We start from the raw sequence: 20,903 nt of genomic DNA, 5'->3' as shown, positions 1-20,903 counted from the left end.
CATCAGATGTTCCTTCATCATCAAGATGGAACTTAACCAAAATAACTGGCCTTTGTTTCAAATATTATCATCAAATGAGTTAAAACCTGATATGTTTATTGATGTTCCTAGGCCGGTTGAAATGAAGAAGTAACCATAATACTTACAAATCTATAAATGTAACTAATAGATCCAAGGACCGTGACGGTATTGCGCTACAGTCCTTTGATCCAGAACCATATCTACCAGATTGCCAAATGGTAGGTCAATTATCACAGCAGAACCGAACGCTCTATAAACAGTTTTTAAATACATAACTGCTCAATATAAACATATTTAGCAATTTAATATACCATGAACTAATGATTTCCTGTCTTATTCGTGAAATGATAGAGCTATATAATGATCTTACTTAGGGCCAATACGAATCATTGTTTGAATCATCGTGAACACCACAGCTGATACTGCTGAAAGCAGCACTGGACTTATCCCATATACTGATTATAAAGGATTGTTAAGATCTTACAACCGTGATCTAAGGCAAAGAGATGTGGAATACCCATGAAGGCATAGATAAACTCAATGAAATTAAACCAGCTATCGGTTAACTCTACTTGGGTTGACAGTCCTGATTTGAAGAGGTCATTTTAAGACAATGTCGCAGAAGCTGATAGGAGGGTGTAAATCCGACTGGGGAGCCAGGCGTATTGTAACTCCCCATGGACCCCAGTATGGTAGCCTTACCTTGATTGCTGGCGATCTATAGCCTAATTTAATAGTGTGTGGTGGAATAATAAGTTATTATTTTATTATGACCTCAAACTAGTTTTTCATTTTATCTGTTGTATGCCAGTTGCCATACTGCCAGGGTTTTAAGAAAAATATATATATTTATTTTCAGTATGTGATTTTATGTTGTCACAATATGGCTGAAATATCGTCGATGTTACGATTTTCACTCACTCACTCACTCGAATATAAACTAGAATTATAATTTCATGTGGCAGTGAAAATTGTAACTATAGTTTTCTTGTAACTACGATGGGCATTCAATACGTTTTGCAACTTGGGCATTTATGTTTACACGAACAATGTCAACTTGTGGCAGGTGTGTCACTAGTCATAACATAACGCGTCATAACAAGTTCCAGCCACAACAATAAGTTAGATATGGTGGCGTCACCAGGTTGGTGACAATCATTGATTCTTTCAAGCATGAACAACGCGCTTTTCCTAACCAAGGAGGGATGCAAAGCAACCATGCATTCCATGATCGCATGTGTAAAGTGGTGGGTAAGGATGCTCCAGACTATCCCACAGTTCGAAGCTGGTCTCTACAGTTTAAAAAGGGTAGGGTAGGGGACGATGGCCCCAGGTCAGACAGGCCTTCAGATGCCACCCAACCGGAAACCATTGCCGCTATAGAAACTGCTTTAATTTTTTTTGTCTGACCGACGAATAAAAGTCTCGGAACTTTCTAAGGAATTCCTAATATCTGTTGGGACTGAAAACCATTATTCATGAGCATCTTGGTGTGTCTAAGGTAAGGCAAGATGGTTACATACAAAGATCGCCTTCAGAGAACTGCGAGAGTTTCAGCGCCTTTAAAATATTTCAGCTTGGACTGACTTTGACATAAAGTTGCCTTCTATGTCTGTTTAGGTTTGAAACCTTCAATCACCCAGTCACTTTGCCATCGGGTTCTTAAAAATGGCTACCTTACAGTAGCCTCTATGTAGAATGTCTACTGCGCTCACAGAATGATCTTGCTTCCATCACATTGATTCCTGGATTCATGTCGGACATTCGAACTTATGATCCGATTCCAGTGGAGATCGTCGATGTGTCAACAGCACTGACCCACTACCACCTCTGTACCGTTGTGTCACAACATTTGGGGGACGGTGACTCGACAGAGGGCCATCCTGGCCTTGATATTCCACACATATATACCTGAAACGTTTGTGTTAAGGTCACACAAGGGATGAGTAGAGAGGTGACGTGGCTATTGTGTCATGTATTATGCGCTGGGATTTTATGGTGTTTTTGAAACCGCTGTTTAATTCATGGATCATTTGTCCCAAAACGGGATGACCCAGTTGCATGTCTATCTTCAAAGTATCAAGCAGACATAATTTGATAGGAAAACAATATGAGTGAGTGAGTTATTATTTAACGTCACATCGGCAATATTTCAGCCATATCGTGACGAGAACATTTGACATTGAAATAGAATATATATAGATATTATAAAAACCCGCCGACGAAGGACAGTAAAAATACTAGATAATCACAGATATGAATATAAAACTAGCGAACAAAGCTAAACTATTCCAATTAAAGAAGACAATACAAAAATGGGCTATAGATCGCCAACAACTGAAGGCAGATCACCATACTAAGGCCCATGGGGACTTACATTACCTTTGCTACCTGCATGGACCCTAGCTGGATTTACACCATCCCTTCAGCCATTGGCGTTTATACCGATAATTAGCCATTCATTAAAATGACAAAAACCATACGAGTAAAACACCTGGTATACCTAAATGTACTTGAAATGTTTTGGGACTTACGTACCCTCTCAAGAGAACAATAATTTTACAATACTTCAGCCCCTGTTGAGGGTACAGCCACTAACAATCTAAGTTACTAATCAAATCTACCAATAATTAAAATACATATATGTACAGATCATATTTATCAAAATTCATTAATTAAATCAATTTCTTTTAAAAAAGCAAGAATTAAATGAACATGAACAGTACTAAAAAGATCCTTAACAGTTTTAACATTAAAATATTTATCCCTTATGATGGGGAAAACAATATGAAATACTGGTCTTCCCCAAAGTTAACATCACAGTGATTGTCTTGATTGGAAATGATGGAAAAATGCATTCCCCTATGGTACCAAATATGCCTACTTCTTGCTCATCTGTTGCCTTCTGCAAAGTACTCGGAATAACTGCTCGAACTGGCAAAACCATTGCTTGAGTGCTGTGATAGCGTCAAGGATTGCTTTAATTTTAGTTTATAGCACCCGTTCCGGCAGCTCGTGCTGCCGTGTTCTTACTCCTGTTCTTCTCATTTTGTTTAATTAAGATTACCACTTACAACTGAGGTGAGGTGAAATTGGGTTTAACGTCGTGCTTTAGAATATTTCGCCCATATGACGACATGCATGAGCGCGCGCGCGCGTGCGTGTGTGTGTATGTGCGGCTGCTTGTACTAGCCCAGACTTAAGCTGGTTTTATAGTGCTAGCCCACTCATATACCATGCCGCAGTGAAGCATGAATACCCCACTCAGACACATTATACTGACTCCGAGCCGACCAGTCCTTGTTGTACCCATTAATGCCGAGCGCAGGGCAGGGACCAACAAGTACCATATTTTAACGTCTTTTGGTATGACGCGGTCGGGGATCGAACCCGCGACCTTCCGCACTCCGGGCGGACGCTCTAACCACTACGCCACGGAGGCGGTCCTCTTTTGGAATGACGCGGTCGGGGGATCGAACCCGCGACCTTCCGCTCTCTGGGTTGACGCTCTAACCACTACACCACGGTGGCGGTCACTTACAACTGAACTGAGGCAGGTACAGAACTGGCTGACTAATTTGGTCAAGTTGCACGATGCTTTTACAGAGGTGATACTGAGCGAACTTGCTCGCCGCTATCTGAAATACATATATGCCCTGCTCACTAAATGCGGAGAAAACGGTGATCAAGCTGGATCAAGTCGAATATTCCAAATGTCTATTTAACTTCTGGCTGGACTAACACACAACACACATACATATATATATATATATATATATATATATATATATATATATATATATATATATATATATATATATATATATATATATACGCACAAAATGTCCAAAGTAGTACAGGTGTTCAGTCATTCAATGTTGCATAGATAAATAAAAGCCTTTTCTCACAACGTTCTTTACTCTTCAGGGAGATTGTAACCGCTACAGTAAGGAACGAAACATGTTGGAAAAAAGGCATTCTGTTTTTATTTATCTATGCAATATATATATATATATATATATACATACACACACACTATATATATATATATATATTTCACCTTATACTCCGTATTCTTCCTATCTCATTGATACTACGAGTACTTGTATCGACATCTCCCTGCTGAAAGTGTCCAGACATGACCATGCTGCTAGAGTTGCCCTTGTCTCCGTTAATTCTCATGTAGACGACGGAACCAGTACCTCCGCAGTGGCCTTTATGTGTCCGTATGACAATCTTCAGATCTAATAAAGACATGGCGAGGTTCGAGGTTTGAAAACCAGTCAGTACATCTTTATCTAGAGAATTTGCTCACCCACCAATGTGGCAACATTATAACACTGTGTACATGGATATAACTCTAGCAGTTACTGATTAGCAATTTTTAACAGAGGTTAATGTTTCAGAAAGGGCAGATCTCAAAATCCCGTGTTTGGCTGTCTTCAACAAGATCAATTTTCGGAAAAGGAGACAATGCTTTGCTCCATTATTAGGTCTGAGAAAAGTCAACTTTAAAGACCATGAAAAGGCTAAACATATCTTACTTCGAGTGGCCCGTCGTCGGTATCGCCCAAGGACAAAATGATGTGAAAACTCCCTTGAGCAGTGGAAGTGTGAATACTGTCCATTTACATCGAGAAATTCTGGGATCCAGACATACTCAAGTGTTCTGTCATACAAAGGAATCTGTAAATGTGAAGATATTTATGGGAAACAACAATAAACTCAGGACACCATCATATTACCAAGTGTTCCATAAACGATGATCTTCACATATGGATATATTTCAAAGTACGCTTTACCTCGAGAAAGACATGGCACACATCTCCAAGATACCCAATCCTCTCATTGGACATTGCCGTGCCGTTATGAAGTAAGTTCAGGTATGTCGATATCTGGTCGACCGTGCACCCATCTATACTGTAGACGTGATGTGAGCATAATCTGATGACTATCTGTAAAGACAACAGGAAATAATAAGTTTAAGTCATGTCAACTGATCATCTGTGACCAGGTAGGGAAATGTGACATACAATAAAATATTATTTTGTTGAATGTTGCTGTATCACTACTTACATTTATGTCAAGAGGCACATAGTTTTCTTTGGTGAAATGTTCATTTGGCATCTGTGCTTTGACAACATAGACTCTGTTGAGAGAACGAGATTGTGGTCCATCTGCTACCTGTAACGTGGTTATATAGTGGTAAAAAGAGATATGGTGTATGTATGAATCACCGTATAATATCAACGCATTAGTCATGAAGGCAAAAATTAATTAATTTCGACGTCTGTTCCTGAATATCCAAGGCAACAATATCTAAGGAATATTTGGCTTCTTAATTGTTGATTACTTGCTCATGTTTTTGTCAACACTTCAGAGAAGATATACATGATAAAGCCAATGGCAATCATGTACATTACAGAGGAGCCTGGCATAAATCTTTGAAAACAAATATTGCATTTGCATATACAAAAGCAATTTTGACTTAGAGAACAATAAAGTATTCAGTTACCTGAGAAGGAAGTTCCTGGTATGTTCTGCTTGAGGAGATACAAGTGAATTTATAGGACGTAGAAACTGAAACAACGATGGATAACCTGGAATTACTTGCTGGACAACAACTTGCTGAGGGAATGTCTTTTTACCAAGAAAAGAGCCTTGTTCGGCGATCATCTTTTAAACGTCGCGTGGACGTTGAATATACACAACCCATTCACATGTTGCACATCGACGTGAAGCTGGTTCCCAGGGCTAACTGGTTGATTGATTGAAACATATTTTATTCAATTAAGAAACGGATTGGGCACAAGTTATCCAACTTAAATAAGCCCTCTTGTTCTCTTTGAATAATATATAATGGACATTCAAGAAAATAATGAAAAGCATTTTCACAATTATGGCCACACTGACAAAGTGCATCATTTCTAACATTAATTTTGAATAAATCATAATTAAGTGTACTTGTCATATATCTTAATCTTGTATGCAAAACATTTAGCTTCCTTTTCCCATATGAGAAATACACGGGTGCACATTTTTGTTTCACATGAACTGCAGTTTTAAAAGACACAACAGAGTTACAGTTTCTGATAGTTTTCATTGTTGATGGAAAAAAGGATAGAGTCGAATATCGTAGTCTTGTACAGGGTTGAGTGTACTTACTGGAGTTTCTTAATTCATAATTCGTTCGACTACCTACTACAGGAGGGAGTAAATCATAAAGAAAACTTGGAGCTAGGGCTGTATGTATCTTATCAAATAACGATAATTTTTTCACCCTTCTTCTCTCAGATAGTCAATCCCATCCCGTTTTCAAAGTATAATGATCTAGAAGAAGCATATCTCTGCAGGCCAGAAACTATACGAGCCAGCCGTTTCAAGTTGTAACTAACTGGTGGTATCATCATCTTTAACAGGTTCGACGCCGGGGCGCTTTTAAGCCTGATTTAAGCCGATTTACGGCAGTTTTGCACACTGCAGGTACTCGTTATGTTTCGTACATCAACCACAGGGTTTTGTTGTTACTATGGATTGAAAGCTCTGTGTCTTGGCGTTCACGTCATGTGCGACACTAACGGGTGTCGTCACGTTTTCCCACCCTTAAAGCCTCCCGAAGCTAAGCGGGTTTGATCTCTGCATTCCGCTTGCACTAATTGCCTCTCACCCGAAGAAAGAAACATATGCACGCATATCATATATGAAAATGTTGCCACGCGCATGAAGCACCTGGGATTGTCACGGGGTCGATGTTGGGCACCTGGATGGACGCCCACGCTCATTTGGCCATCTGTTATCTTGTGGTTTTACCAAGAAAAGAGCCTTCCTCGGCGAACATTGTTTCCATAGAAGCGTGTGAGTGAGTGAGTGAGTGAGTGAGTGAGTGAGTGCGCGAGTGAGCGAGTGAGTGCGTGGGCTCACGGCTCACAACCGGCGATGAGTCGCGCCATCCCCACAACAGCAAGTTCGAACAGCGAACCCCTTTGCCACTTCTGTATAAACACAATGGATCGAAACCACAATTATTGAGTTTTGGAATTACGACCATCTACCGGAAAGGGCAAGGGCGTTTAAACATACCTACAGATACACTTACGAATGGAAAACCAGAACTTGGCATTGGACGCCATCCGTGGCTAACAGTGCAGGTCCCATCCTCATGTCTGGCTGTGGTCCCAAAAGGTGGCATCCAGACGGCGTCGCAACATCCTCTTCAAGCGCCGGTTCGCCTCCTCCACCTTCCGCTTGTAGGCAAAGACCGTCATGTTCCTTGGTTTTACCCTCGGGAACAGACTTCCTATCACTGCTCTGGAGCCCGGCCGTTTCCTCCGAAGGTAGTCCAGAAGATCCAGCAAGTCATCAACCCGGTTCTGAGGATCAGTTGACGCCGACACGTCGTTCTCTCCCACTTGAAAGAAAACAATGCCCTGAAAACCTGCATCAAGGGCATCCAGCACTGCTTTTATCCGAGCGACAGTCGCCCCTCCGACCCCACGCACGGAAGTAAGGATGCCACGTGGAGGGGGACAGACTTGATCAAGTCGCCGCACAAAGCTATGTCTCAGGATGGCAAAGTGGACTGGCTTTGAAACAGGACTTTAAAAAGTGTGTTATTTTAAAGGTCACCACGACACTTTGACCACTTTTCAAACTCTTGTTAACGTGATATCTCATGCACTGTTGTATCCAATGTCTTCAATTTTGGTGACAGCCTACATTGGGGGATTACGCAGACAGTGCTATATTTTGGTGACCTTGACCTTACCTTCAAGGTCACCACGACACTTTGACCGCTTTTCAAACATATTTAAACGCGATATATCATAAAACATTGCACCCAATGTTTTCAATTATGTTGACAGTCTACATTGGGTGATTATGCAGACACCAGTCATTTCAGGCATCTTGTATGTGACCAAAAAATAAAAAGTGGTAAATATAGATATTCCATTCTTTAGCGGTGGGGGACATTGCCATATCAGTGGCAAACACGTGTTAGTTCTTTGTTTCGTGTTGTTATTGTTTATTTTGCGTTTTAACTTTCTTTGTATTAATGCTTTTTAGCTTTAAATTTATGTTATTGCGGCTTGGGTTAGTGATTTAGCTTAAAGAGAAGGCCGTAGGCTTTTAGTTTGAATTTTATGTAATTTGGGTTTGGGTTAGCGTTTTAGATTAGAGAGAGAAGGACTTACTGCCTTTTCACGTTAATTTTATGTTATATCGGTTTGGGGATAGTGTTTTAGTGGCACCCGTGAAGAGCTACCTCCTCGTGGTGGGTACTGGGGAAAGCTAAACGCTCTTCAACGCCCCGTTGTGGACCCGGGGGTACACTTGGTCCACCAACCCGTTTGCCGTGGGTTGCGCCCCTGTGTCGGTGGAGGACGGGATTCTGTTGGTTGAGGGTACTGGTTCCAGGAACAGCGTTCCTTTGTCCAACACATCACTTCGGCCCTTACTTCACCTTGACCGGTGCCAAGCCTTGTGTATGTATATTTTGATACACACGTTTTAGACACTTTGGAAAATGTTTTCTGAAATGACTTGGCTTATATGTTTATAACACGTCACAATTTAATTCTGGACTCCAGAAACTCTACGCACTGTGGACACTTTCTGACAAAGGATTTGACCAAATCGAACATGCAGTTGTTACAAATACATGCCAAGGATGAAAAAATGAAAAAAAAATGTTTCGAAAACTGTCACTTTCAACTCGCTCGCCCATGGGCCTGCCCATGGGCGAACAGTGGCCAAAGGGCCTGCCCATGGGCGAGCGAGTGTAAATTGAAAGTTTTCGAAAAAATATTTTTTCATTTTTTCATCTTTGGCATGTATTAATAACAACTGAATGTTCCATTTGGTCAAAACCCTTGTCAGAAAGTATAGGTCAAGGCCCAAATCCAAGCACAACCATCTCATGATGGTGACACATTTTCTCAGTCAGCTCAAAGGACTCAATCAACGTCAAACGTTCAACATATCGTTAAAAACAAAGGCAAACCGAAGCCAGATTCTTTGAAGAAACAAAGTGGCAGAGCCCCAAAAGGGTCCGATGATAAAATCAAATTATTTAGCAAATACGGATCACTTGAGGACATGGACGTGTCCGAAAACGTTCATTCTGGGGCACATAACATTTCGCCCTTGAAAAAGGTGCGGGGTAGATCCCCTATTAATCCACCTAAAGCATAGGTCTATCTAAACATATCGTGCAGTGGAACTGTAGAGGACTACGGACAAATTTTAATAAAATACAGCTGTTAATCCAGGATTTAACACCATCAGCGTTCTGTCTGCAAGAGACGTATCTGAAACAGACAGATAATTTTAACTTACGTCAGTTTGAAGCCTATCATTATTTTTCCCCTCAAGGTGATAGAGCCACTGGAGGTTCTACTATCCTTATACGACAGGATGTTATTCACAGCCCTGTTACACTTAACACTAATCTCCAAGCTGTTGCAGTGCGACTTACTCTGGGTGTAGCATTTACATTATGCTCTCTGTATATTCCACCTTCATCGGCACTTCAACAGACTGATCTTCAATCACTCTATGATCAACTCCCAAAGCCATGTGTTATTATGGGTGACCTAAAGGGTCACAACCCACTCTGGGCCAGTATTAATACTAATACTAATGGCAAAATACTTGAAGAATTCATTTCCAATAATGACCTGTGCATATTTAATGATGATTCAAGCACCTATCTGCATCCTGCAACTGGCACTTATTCTTCTCTGGATTTGTCTCTTGCAGATTCTAACCTCCTAAGTGATTTTGATTGGTCCGTTCATAATGACCTTAGTGGAAGTGACCACGTCCCAACTATCCTTTCAGAAATAACTCCATCTGATTCTCGATCGTATACAAGATGGAACTTTTCGAAGGCTAACTGGTCTTTATATCAAACTATTTGTAAATCGAAACTGCGACCTGCATGTTTCAGTGATATAACTGATCCCATTCAAACCTTTTCTGATGTTTTAAATATGAAATAGCTGATGAGTGTATACCAAAGTCCTCTACGACTCCACATGTACGAAAACCATGGTTTAATACAGATTGTAGACAAGCCAGAAAAGCGAGGAAAAAGGCAGAGCGTTATTTCCGCCATCATCCAACTGTCCCTAACTTAAATAAATTTAAAATACTCAATGCAAAGGCGCGTCGTACCTTTAAACAAAACAAACGATAATCTTGGAGAACTTATGTTTCCAAAATTAATTCACGCACGCCAATGTCTAAGGTATGGAAAATGGTTCAAAGAATTAAAGGCAAAGGTTCAAAGTCTGCCGTTGAAGGTGATAATGTAATTACTGACAAGTCTAAAATTGCAAATAAAATTGGCGAAACTCTTGCCAAAAATTCATCATCGGCAAATTATGTCCCTGAGTTTCAGAGATAAACGAAACAACAGGAAAAGACAGGAACTTAATTTCGAATCAAATAATTTGTGAAGATTATAATGAAGTGTTTTCATTACATGAGCTACATACTGCTCTTGAGCAAGCTCATGACACTGCAGCGGGTGATGATAATATACATTATCACTGAAACACTTGCCCTGAACCATGTCTGATTACACTTTTAGATATATTTGACCAAATATGGACGTCTTGAGAATTTCCTCCTTCGTGGCGTAATGCCATTGTAGTCCGAATACCAAAACCAGGCAGGGATCATACAGATCCGTCGAATTACAGACCGATATATCTAACTAGCTGTGTCTGCTTAACTTGGTATCTTGAAACCAATAACCTTATAACAAATGTTCAATGTGGTTTCAGGAAAATCGTAGTACCATTGATCATTTGGCACGTTGAGAATCCTTTGTTAAAAATGCTATAGTAAATAAACAACAAGCTGTATCAATTTTCTTTGATCTTGAGAAAGCTTATGATACGACCTGGAAGCATGGCATTTTGAAGGATTTACATGATTTTGGTTTCGGAGGCCGTTTGCCTCGTTTTATATCACAGTTTTTAAAAAACACACAATTTCAAGTCCAAGTGGTTTCAACCCTGTCTGATCATTACAATCAGGATCAGGGTGACCCTCAAGGCAGTATGTAGTCTGTCACTTTATTTAGTATCAAGATCAACAGTTTATCCAAGTTTTTAAACGATTCAATGGATGGATCACTGTTTGTGGATAATTTTAATATTTCTTGTCGTGGTAAAAATATGCATACTATTGAACGGCAATTGCAGTTGTGTTTAAATTAAATAAATAAATGGTGTCTTGAAAACGGCTTTAAGTTTTCCAAGTCTAAAACTAATTGTCTACTCTTTTGTAGAAAATATAAGCCGCATAAAGATCAAGAACTATCTTTAAATGGCATTCCGATCAAAGTTGTAAAGGAGGCCAAGTTCTTGGGTCTAATTTTCGACTCTCATTTAACTTGTTTGCCGCATACTAAATCACTTAAAGCTAAATGCCTGAAGGCCCTTGATTTGGTGAAAGTTGTTTCCAGCTCAAAGTGGGGAGGGGATCAAGCTACCCTCATCCACCTATATCGATCATTGGTCCGCTCGAAACTTGATTATGGCTCATCGTTTATGGTGAAGCCTGCAAAAGCAACCTAAAACTTCTTGATTCTGTCCACCACCAAGGTCAAAGACTTTGTCTTGGGTCTTTTAGAACCTCTCCTATTGATAGTCTCTATGTTGAGGCTGATGAACCATCCCTTAACCAACGTCGTATCAAATTAGCTATACAAAGTTTAAGAAATCTGAAACTAATGAATTACAATGTAAACAGGAATATAATCAATTAAAAATAAATATAATACATACAAATCCTTATTTAAAGATGGGGCCAAGGATGGTGGCGCGGTAGCATGTGCCACTGTCATTGGATCCAGAACAATATCTTCTCGATAACAAATAACAGCTCTATTTTCACAGTAGAAGCTAATGCTATATTCGCAGCTCTATATTAAATATATTAATAAACACCGTAACTATAAACAATACATAATCTTTTCTGATTCTCTTTCGTGCCTTCAAGCTATTAAAAATCTTTCTTGCGAACATCCACTTTTAATTGAAATTATTGAATTATATAATGATCTTGCTACTGGGCAATGCGACATCGTCTTTTGTTGGTTACCCAGCCATGTTGGTATTTCTGGGGACACAATGGCCGATCTTGCTGCTAAGGCAGCACTCAACAAATCTGTGACACCACTTCTTATCCCATACTCCGATTACAAAGTTAGCATTAGAAGCTACATCTGTGATCTGATGCAGAAGAAGTGGGACACCCAAGTAGGTATAAATAAATTACGTGAAATAAAACCCTATATGGGTTACACTTACCTGGGTTGTCAGTCTACATTTGAAGAGGTCATCATACGACGATGTCATATTGGCCACACAAGATATACTCATGCATACCTATTGAAAGGTGAGGATCCTCCGCTGTATCCCTTGTGATGAGAGAACCACGGCAAAGCATGTCCTGCTTGACTGTGTTGAATTCTCCATCATAAGGGATAAATACTTCAATGTGAAAACAGTTAAGGATCATTTTACCACTGTTAGTTTTCATTTAATTATTTGTTTTTTAAAGAAATTGATTTAATTGCTGAACTTTGATTAAGAGTTTGTGTAAATATATGCCTTTTATGATTGATAGTTTAGATTGGTAACTTAGATTGTTAGTGGCTGTACCCTCGAAGGGGGTTGAAGCATTGTAAAATTATTGTCCTCCTGAGAGGGTGCGTAAGTCCCAAAACCTTCACAGTTAAATATAGAGTGAGTGAGTGAGTTATTATTTAACGTCACATCGGCAATATTTCAGCCATATCGTGACGAGAACACTTGACATTAAAATAGAATATATATAGATATTATAAAAACCTGCCGACAAAGGACAGTAAAGCAACTAGGGTATCACAGATACATGTAAAACTAGTAATTGAATCTAAAACATTTTAACTATAGGGGACAACACAATATGAAAATAGACTATAGATCACCAACAACGGAAGGTAGATCACCATACTAAGGTCTTAAATATAGACTTATCAGATTTTTAAAACGTAGTATTTTTGTTATTTTAACTGTCGGCTAAATGTTCCTACAATCGCCAGCGGCTGAAGGGATGGTGTAAATCCAACTAGGGTCCATGCAGGTAGCAAAAGCACTGTAAGTCCCCATTGTCCCTAGTATGGTGATCTACCTTTAGTTGTTGGCGATCACTAGCCCATTTTTACATTGTATTGTCTAAAATAGTTTCCTACTTTTAAAAATAATACTAACTCTTTTTGTGATACTGTAGTTATTTTACAGTCCGTTGATGACTTGTGATTAATTGTGTATGTACAACATTTCTCGTCACTATATGGCCGAAATATTGCCAGTGTGACGTTAAATTTTAACTCACTCACACACTCACTCACTAGTGTTTTAGTTTAGGGAGAGACGGTGTTAACTTGTACTTTTTGTTTTGCATTGCCCATTTGTATGACCAACATGATAAGGACGAATCACAATAAGTATTGAAGATGTTCGAGATATTCTTTTGAGTTTAGATGCATCTAAAGCCACGGGGCCAGCTGGCATTCGAAACATTGTATTGAAATTATCTTCAGTCTCTCTAACGCCGTTGTTAGCTAAGTTGTTTAGCATCTCCATTCGTAATAAAACGTTCCCTTCATTTTGGAAATTAGCCTCGGTAATTCCGCTTCATAAGAAAGGCGATGAGCACGACTGTTCAAACTATAGGCCAGTTGCGCTAACTAGCTGTGTCGCTAAGGTTTTGAAAAATGCGTTTTTAAATACTTCTTTAGAGATAACAATATTCTGTCAAACTTACAATCTGGATTTATGCCTAGCGATTCTACAGTAAATCAATTAACTTATCTATATAACTTCATCGCAGGTGCAGTAGATCAAGGAAAGGAAATTAGAGCCGTATTTTGCGATATAAGTAAAGCCATTGATAGACTCCTGATAATTTGAACGATCTTGTACCAGGTAGAGTACTCGAACAAAGTAACTATAATCTTAGAAATACTACTTCCATTCAAACTATTAATTGTAGAACGCAAAAATAATCTCAATCATTTTTAACGAGCGCGATTATGACGTGGAATTCATTGCCTCATGGAGCTGTTAACGCTATTTCCCTGATTTAATTTAAACCATGATAAACACAACAGAAACTCACAATTACTTTGATTTGAAGTTTGGAACTAGATTTTGTCAAATCATTCATTGTCGCCTCAAGCTCGGCTGTAGTGATCTAAAAGCAGACAAATATAATCGGCATATATCGGACACACCCAGGTGCTCATGTGGTTATTTGACGAAGACGTTATTCACTACCTTTTTACATGTCGGAACTATCAAAATTTAAGAACAACTGTGTATTTTTATATGGAAGGATATGATGTTAAAACTACTTTATACGGTAACGGCGCATTGAATAACTCAACTAATAGTGACATTCTTAACTCATTACACCAGTTCATTTCTAAAAGTAACCGCTTCTAGTGATTATCCCCTCAACATATATATTCAGTGTAAGACAAATTTTATGTAACGTGATTTTCTGCGGCAGCCCATTTCGTTGCTAGGCATAACCAACACCACAACGAACATATTTCTTACTCAATCATATATTTGTTATGGTATTATTCTTTTGTTGTCAAACTATTTCCAGCTATTAATTATGAACAATGTACTGGAGCGGCGTTAATATAAGCCCATAGGCTTGTTCGCCTATCCAGGTTTCTGCTTTCTTAAAACCACAAGGACGAAGCATTTGTGCATCACAGTCATATACCCACATCGATAACCATAACTCACGAATTCAATACCCCCAAAATTACATTATGGACTGATAATTCAAATATGTCAGCACAAATACATAATACGAAACATGAAACCTGGAAGGATACTACTTTGATTTCAAAGTCTGATTGCTGTGAAGGCGCAGATGAATCTACGTAGGAAGGTCGTCGTGGTAGAAGAGATCTCTGTGATTTCTTCAGGTACTGTTGTTAATGGCAGTGGAGCTGCTACACGTGATGAACAACACATACTACACTTTACATCAACATGCATAATAAACGTCAGAAAACGTCAATGTCCGTCTGGCATGTGATGCCCTCGCGTCTACCCATCAATTGGGTGCCTCACATATATAGCTGTAGACACTACAGCAAAAGAACTCTCCTTTCCCACATGCCACACCTTAGTGAATTGCAAATATTTGACACGGCAAATCATGCTCAGTTACCGCCAAGTCGCCTCTGAGCCACTCGAGCTGGTTTGGGTGCGCCAGCTACCGTTTTCCCACCCTTTCCTCTCCTCTAAGGGTTCTTATTCTTATGCAACACCAGCATTTCGTCCTGCTTCCAGCAGAAAATCACCACCCTTTGCGCTTGCTTGCTGCCAAGTCGCCTCTGAGTCACTGCTGAGACTCGAACTGGTTTTCCTGCGCCAGCAAAGATTTCACCACCATCGCCTCTCCTCTTGGGGCCGCCCCTTCACCTCCTATGCCATACCAGCATTTCGTACTGCTTCCAGCAAAACATCACCACCCTTTGCGCTTGCTTACTGCCAAGTCGCCTCTGAGCCAGTGCCGAGACTCGAACTGGTTTTCCTGATCCAGCAAAGATTTCACCACCATCGCCTCTCCTCTTGGGGCCGCCCCTTCACCTCCTATGCCACACCAGAATTTCGTACTGCTTCCAGCAAAACATCACCACCGTTTGCGCTTACTGCCAAGTCGCCACTGCCGAGACTCGAGCGGTTTGGATCTGCCAGCTACCGTTTTCCCACCATCGCCTCTCCTCTAAGGGTCGCCCCTTCACCCTTATGCAACACCAGCATTTCGTACTGCTTTTACAGAATATCACCACCTTTTGCGCCTTCTTACTGCCAGGTCACCTCTGAGCCACTGCCGAGACTCGAACTGGTTTACCTGCGCCAGCCACAGTTTTGCCACCATCGCCTCTCCTCTAAGGGTCGCCCCTTCACCCTTATGCAACACCAGCATTTCGTCCTGCTTTCAGCAAAACATCACCACCGTTAGAGCTTGCTTACTGCCAAATCGCCTCTGAGCCACTGCGAAGACTCGAACTGGTTTGCCTGCGCCAGCCATCGTTTCACCACCATCGCGTTTCCTCTAAGGGTCGGCCTTTCACCCCCTATGCAACACCAACATTTGTGCTTGGTTCCAACAAAGTCGCCTTTGAGCCACCTGTCAAGACTGAATCTGTTTCAGTTCTGCTACACCATGGCCGTCTGTACATCGAGCATCTTCGGGAGAACGGATGATGAATAGCACGAGCAACGCGCCGTTACACAAGCTAAGCACCAAGTCAACCAAGTGCTTGATCATGGTGGAGGTCGGAATTATCCCTCTATGCACTACCATCTTTCCGACCTCCGTGTGCAGACGTGGAGGGCAGTGTCGCAATTTTCACATCGCAGAGCCCGTCGCATCGTCGTGCCTGGGGAACAAAGGCAAATTTCCAAGCAGTGGCTAATCTGGCTCCTTCCCCGTAGTAAAGAATACCCTGTCAATACGTTGGAATGTTAGATTTTCGCCTGAGTGAGTGAGTGAGTGAGTTAATATTTAACGTCACATCGGCAATAGTTCAGCCATATCGTGACGAGAACATTTTACACTGAAATGGAATATATGTATATTATAAAACCTGTCATCGAAGGACAGTAAAACAACTAGAATATCACAATTAGATTTAAAACTAGTGTGGAAGGTTAACACTAATAGCACTATTAGGACAATGCAAGATAAAAACAGGCTATAGATCGCCAACAACTGAAGGTAGATCACAATACTAGGGACCATGGGGATGGTTTATACTGAGATTGAGCCATACATTAAAATGACATCTATTAAATCAATTTCTTTTAAAAAGCCAATAATTAAATGAAAATTAACAGTGTTAAAATTATCCTTTACTGTTTTGATATTGAAATATTTATCGCTTATGATGGAGAATTCAACACAGTCAAGCAGGAGATGCTTGACTGTGACTCTCTCATCACAAGGGATACAAAACGGAGGATCTTCACCTATTAACAAGTATTTGTGAGTATACCTTGTATGACCAATGCGACATCGTCGCATGATGATCTCTTCAAATATGGACTGACAACCCAAGTAGGTGTAACCAATATAGGGTTTTATTTCATGTCATTTGTTAATACCTACTTGGGTGTCCCACTTCTTTTGCATCAGATCACGGATGTAAGTTCTAATGTTAGCTTTGTAATCAGAGTATGGAATAAGAAGTGGTGTCACAGATTTGTTGAGTGCTGCCTTAGCAACAAGATCGTTCATTGCATTCCCAGAAATGCCAACGTGGCTGGGTATCCAACAAAAGACGATGTCGTATTGGCCAGTTGCAAGATCATTATACAATTCAATTATTTCAATAAAACGTGGATGTTTACAAGAGAGATTTTTTATAGCCTGAAGGCAAGAAAGAGAATCAGAAAATATAACATACTTAAGAGCTGTTAGTATTGCATTTGCTTCTGCTGTGAAAATAGAGGAAATCAGGAAATCGAGAAGACAATTGTTCTTGGTCCAATGACAGTGGCACAAGCAACCGCGCCACCATCCTTGGCCCCATCTGTAAATAAGGATTTATATGTATTATATTTACTTTTTAATTGATTATATTCTTGTTTATATTGTAAGTCATAAGTTTCTGATTTTTTTTAATTTAGTGAGTGTAAGGTCGACTTGTGGCCTAACCAATTGCCAAGGAGGAGAAGAAAGAAGACGGGAAGGAGAGATATTTTCCAGCTCTATGCCGGCAGCAGTAATGAATGGCTTAACCCCGAGCCCAAGAGAGGGAACAAGAGAAGATTTCTTGTTGTACAAATCCTCATAAAGAGGATTAAAGATGTGAAATGCAGAATTAGAGTCGTTAGAATATAGTTTTGTTACATACTGCAAGGATAATTTTGTACGGCGTTGTGTAAGAGATGGCTCATCGGCCTCGACGTAGATACTGTCAACAGGAGAGGTTCTAAAGGACCCAAGACAAAGTTTCAGACCTTGGTGGTGGACAGAACCTAATAGTTTTAGGTTGCTTTTGCAGGCTCCACCATAAACGATGGAACCATAATCAAGTTTCGAGCGGACCAATGATCAATATAGGTGGAAGAGGGTAGCTTGATCCCCCTCCCACTTTGAAACAACTTTCAACAAATCAAGGGCCTTCAGGCATTTAGCTTTAAGTGATTTAAAATGCGGCAAATAAGTTAAATGAGAGTCGAAAATTAGACCCAAGAACTTGGCCTCCTTTACAACTTTGATCGGAATGCCATTTAAAGATAGTTCTTGATCTTTATGCGGCTTATATTTTCTACAAAAGAGTAGACAATTAGTTTTAGACTTGGAAAATTTAAAGCCGTTTTCAAGACACCATTCATCTATTTTACTTAGATACAACTGCCATTGCCGTTCAATAGTATGCATATACGACAAGAAATATTAAAATCATGCACAAAAAGTGATCCATCCATTGAATCGTTTAAAAACTTGGATAAACTGTTGATCTTGATACTAAATAAAGTGACAGACAAAATACTGCCTTGAGGGACACCCTGATCCTGATTGAAATGATCAGACAGGGTTGAACCCACTCGGACTTGAAATTGCCTGTCTTTTAAAAACTGTGATATAAAACGAGGCAAACGGCCTCTCAAACCAAACCATGTAAATCCTTCAAGGTTTTAGGTTGCTTTTGCAGGCTCCACCATAAACGATGGAACCATAATCAAGTTTGGAACGGACCAGTGATCGATATAGATGTAGGAGGGTAGCTTGATCCCTTCCCCACTTAGAATTGGAAACGACATTTTAACAAGTCATGTGCCTTCGGGCATTTAGTTTTAAGGGACTTGATATCTGGAAGAAAAGTTAAATGTGAGTAAAAAATTAAACCCAAGAACTTGGCTTCCTGAACAACTTTGATGGGAGAGCCATTTAGAAATAGTTCTGGGTCTTTATGAGGCTTATATTTCCAAAATAAATGTATACAATTACTTTTAGATTTAGAAACTTTAAAACCGTTTTCAAGACACCATTTATTTATTTTGTTTAAACACATCTGCAGTTGCCGTTCAATAGTATGCATATTTTTACCACAGCAAGACATATTAAAATCATCCACAAAAATTGATCCATCGATTGAATGACATAAAACTTTTGATAAACTATTTATCTTTATACTAAAGAGTGTCACAGACAAAATACTGCCTTGTGGAACACCCTGATCCTCACTGTAATGGTCAGACACGGTTGAACCCGACAGACTTTAAATTGCCCGTCTCTTAAAACTGTGATATAAAAAGAGATAAACGACCCCTCAAACCCAAATCATGTAAATCCTTTAGAATGCCATGCTTCCAGATTGTATCGTATGCTTCTCGAGCATGTTGCTCATTTATTAGAACATTTTTAACAAAGGATTTCAATCGTACCAAATGATCTATGGTACTACGATTTTTCCTGAAACCACATTGAATAAGGTTATTGGTTTCAAGATACCATGTTAATCTATTGTTTACCATTCGTTCCATAACTCGTTAAAAAGATTTGTCTGTAATTTGATGGATCAGTATGATCCCGGCCAGCTCTGGTATTGGGACAACAATGACATTACGCCAAGAAGTTGGGAAATTCCCTGAAGTCCATAATTGATCAAAGATATTTAGAAGTGTTTCCAAACACGATTCAGGTAAATCAGCTCCTGTTGATGTATCATGAGCTTGCTCAAGGGCGGTATATAACTCATGCAGTGAAAATAATTCATTATAATCTTCACCATTGTCCGAGTTAAAATTAATTCTGTTCTTCTGTTGTTTCTGATGTTTCTGAAACTCCGGGACATAATTTGATGAAGACGAATGCTTGGCGAGAGTTTCACCAAGCTTATTGGCAATGTCAGCCTTATCCGTCAATACATTGTCACCATCCTTCAGATCAATATGGAACAAGTTTTTATGGATAACAACTCCTTTATTTCGTGAGTGTCGCGTTTCGATACCGATTCTTGTACCGTTGTCTTGCTTGAGTGTGAGTGAATTTATTTTGGAAACATAGTTTCGCCAAGACTGACGTTTATTCTGTTTAAAGGTGCATCGAACCTTGGCATTTAAAATTTTAACTTTATCGAAATTATGGGCGGTAGGATGTCGGCGAAAATATTTGTCTGCCTTCTTCCAACTCTTTCTGGCCTGTTTACAGTCATCATTAAACCATGGTTACGGATATGTGGAATTGCAGAGGACTTTAGAATAGTTTCATCAGCAATATTCATCAATTTACCAGATAATAACTGAATCGGATCTAGAGCATTGTTAAAAAAGTCAGATTTCAAGTTGTCAGTACACAGTTTCTGAAATAATGGCCAATTGGCCTTATTAAAATTCAACCTTGTTGCAGGTGGATCATCATGCGGGTTTATAGCTGAAAGTATTGTGGGGAAATGGTCACTTCCACACAGGTCATCATGGACTGACCATTCAAATTCGTTATATATATTTGGACCTGTGAGAGACAGATCAAATGCAGAATACGTTCCAAAACCAGGATGCAAATAAGTGGCTGATCCATCATTTAAGATGCATAAATTATTATTAGAAATGAAGCCTTCGGTGATTTTCCCTTTGTTGTTAGTATCGGTACTTCCCCACAAAGGGTTGTGTCCATTAAGATCACCCATGAAAATACAGGGTTTGGGAAGCTGGTCGAATAGATCCTGCAGATCGGACTGCTGAAGAGCCGAAGATGGAGAAAGGTACAAAGAACAGACCGTGAAGGTTATTTGTAAAGAAAGACGGACAGCAACAGCCTGAAGATTGCTTTTAAGGGGGACA

The 20,903-nt window shown here is 39.8% G+C and overlaps 1 protein-coding gene across 1 annotated transcript in view; it reads right to left on the bottom strand.

Annotated features, from left to right (window-relative positions):
- The window catches only part of LOC124283848, a 61,178-nt gene that overhangs the window by 24,335 nt on the left and 15,940 nt on the right, over positions 1-20,903 (bottom strand). The window contains exons 2-6 of the mRNA XM_046719879.1: positions 5,537-5,601; positions 5,098-5,205; positions 4,824-4,976; positions 4,566-4,707; positions 4,082-4,265 (exon numbers count right to left, since the gene is read on the bottom strand). Coding sequence (XP_046575835.1) covers positions 4,082-4,265; positions 4,566-4,707; positions 4,824-4,976; positions 5,098-5,205; positions 5,537-5,601 — 652 coding nt within the window. The remainder of the gene's footprint in view (positions 1-4,081; positions 4,266-4,565; positions 4,708-4,823; positions 4,977-5,097; positions 5,206-5,536; positions 5,602-20,903) is intronic.

Source organism: Haliotis rubra, unplaced genomic scaffold (genome assembly GCF_003918875.1).
Source record: "Haliotis rubra isolate DU_JTF1 unplaced genomic scaffold, ASM391887v1 Scf1097, whole genome shotgun sequence".
Lineage (NCBI taxonomy): Eukaryota > Metazoa > Mollusca > Gastropoda > Lepetellida > Haliotidae > Haliotis > Haliotis rubra.
The sequence above is the reverse complement of the archived record's forward strand: the minus strand, read 5'-3'. Positions and strand labels throughout refer to the sequence as shown.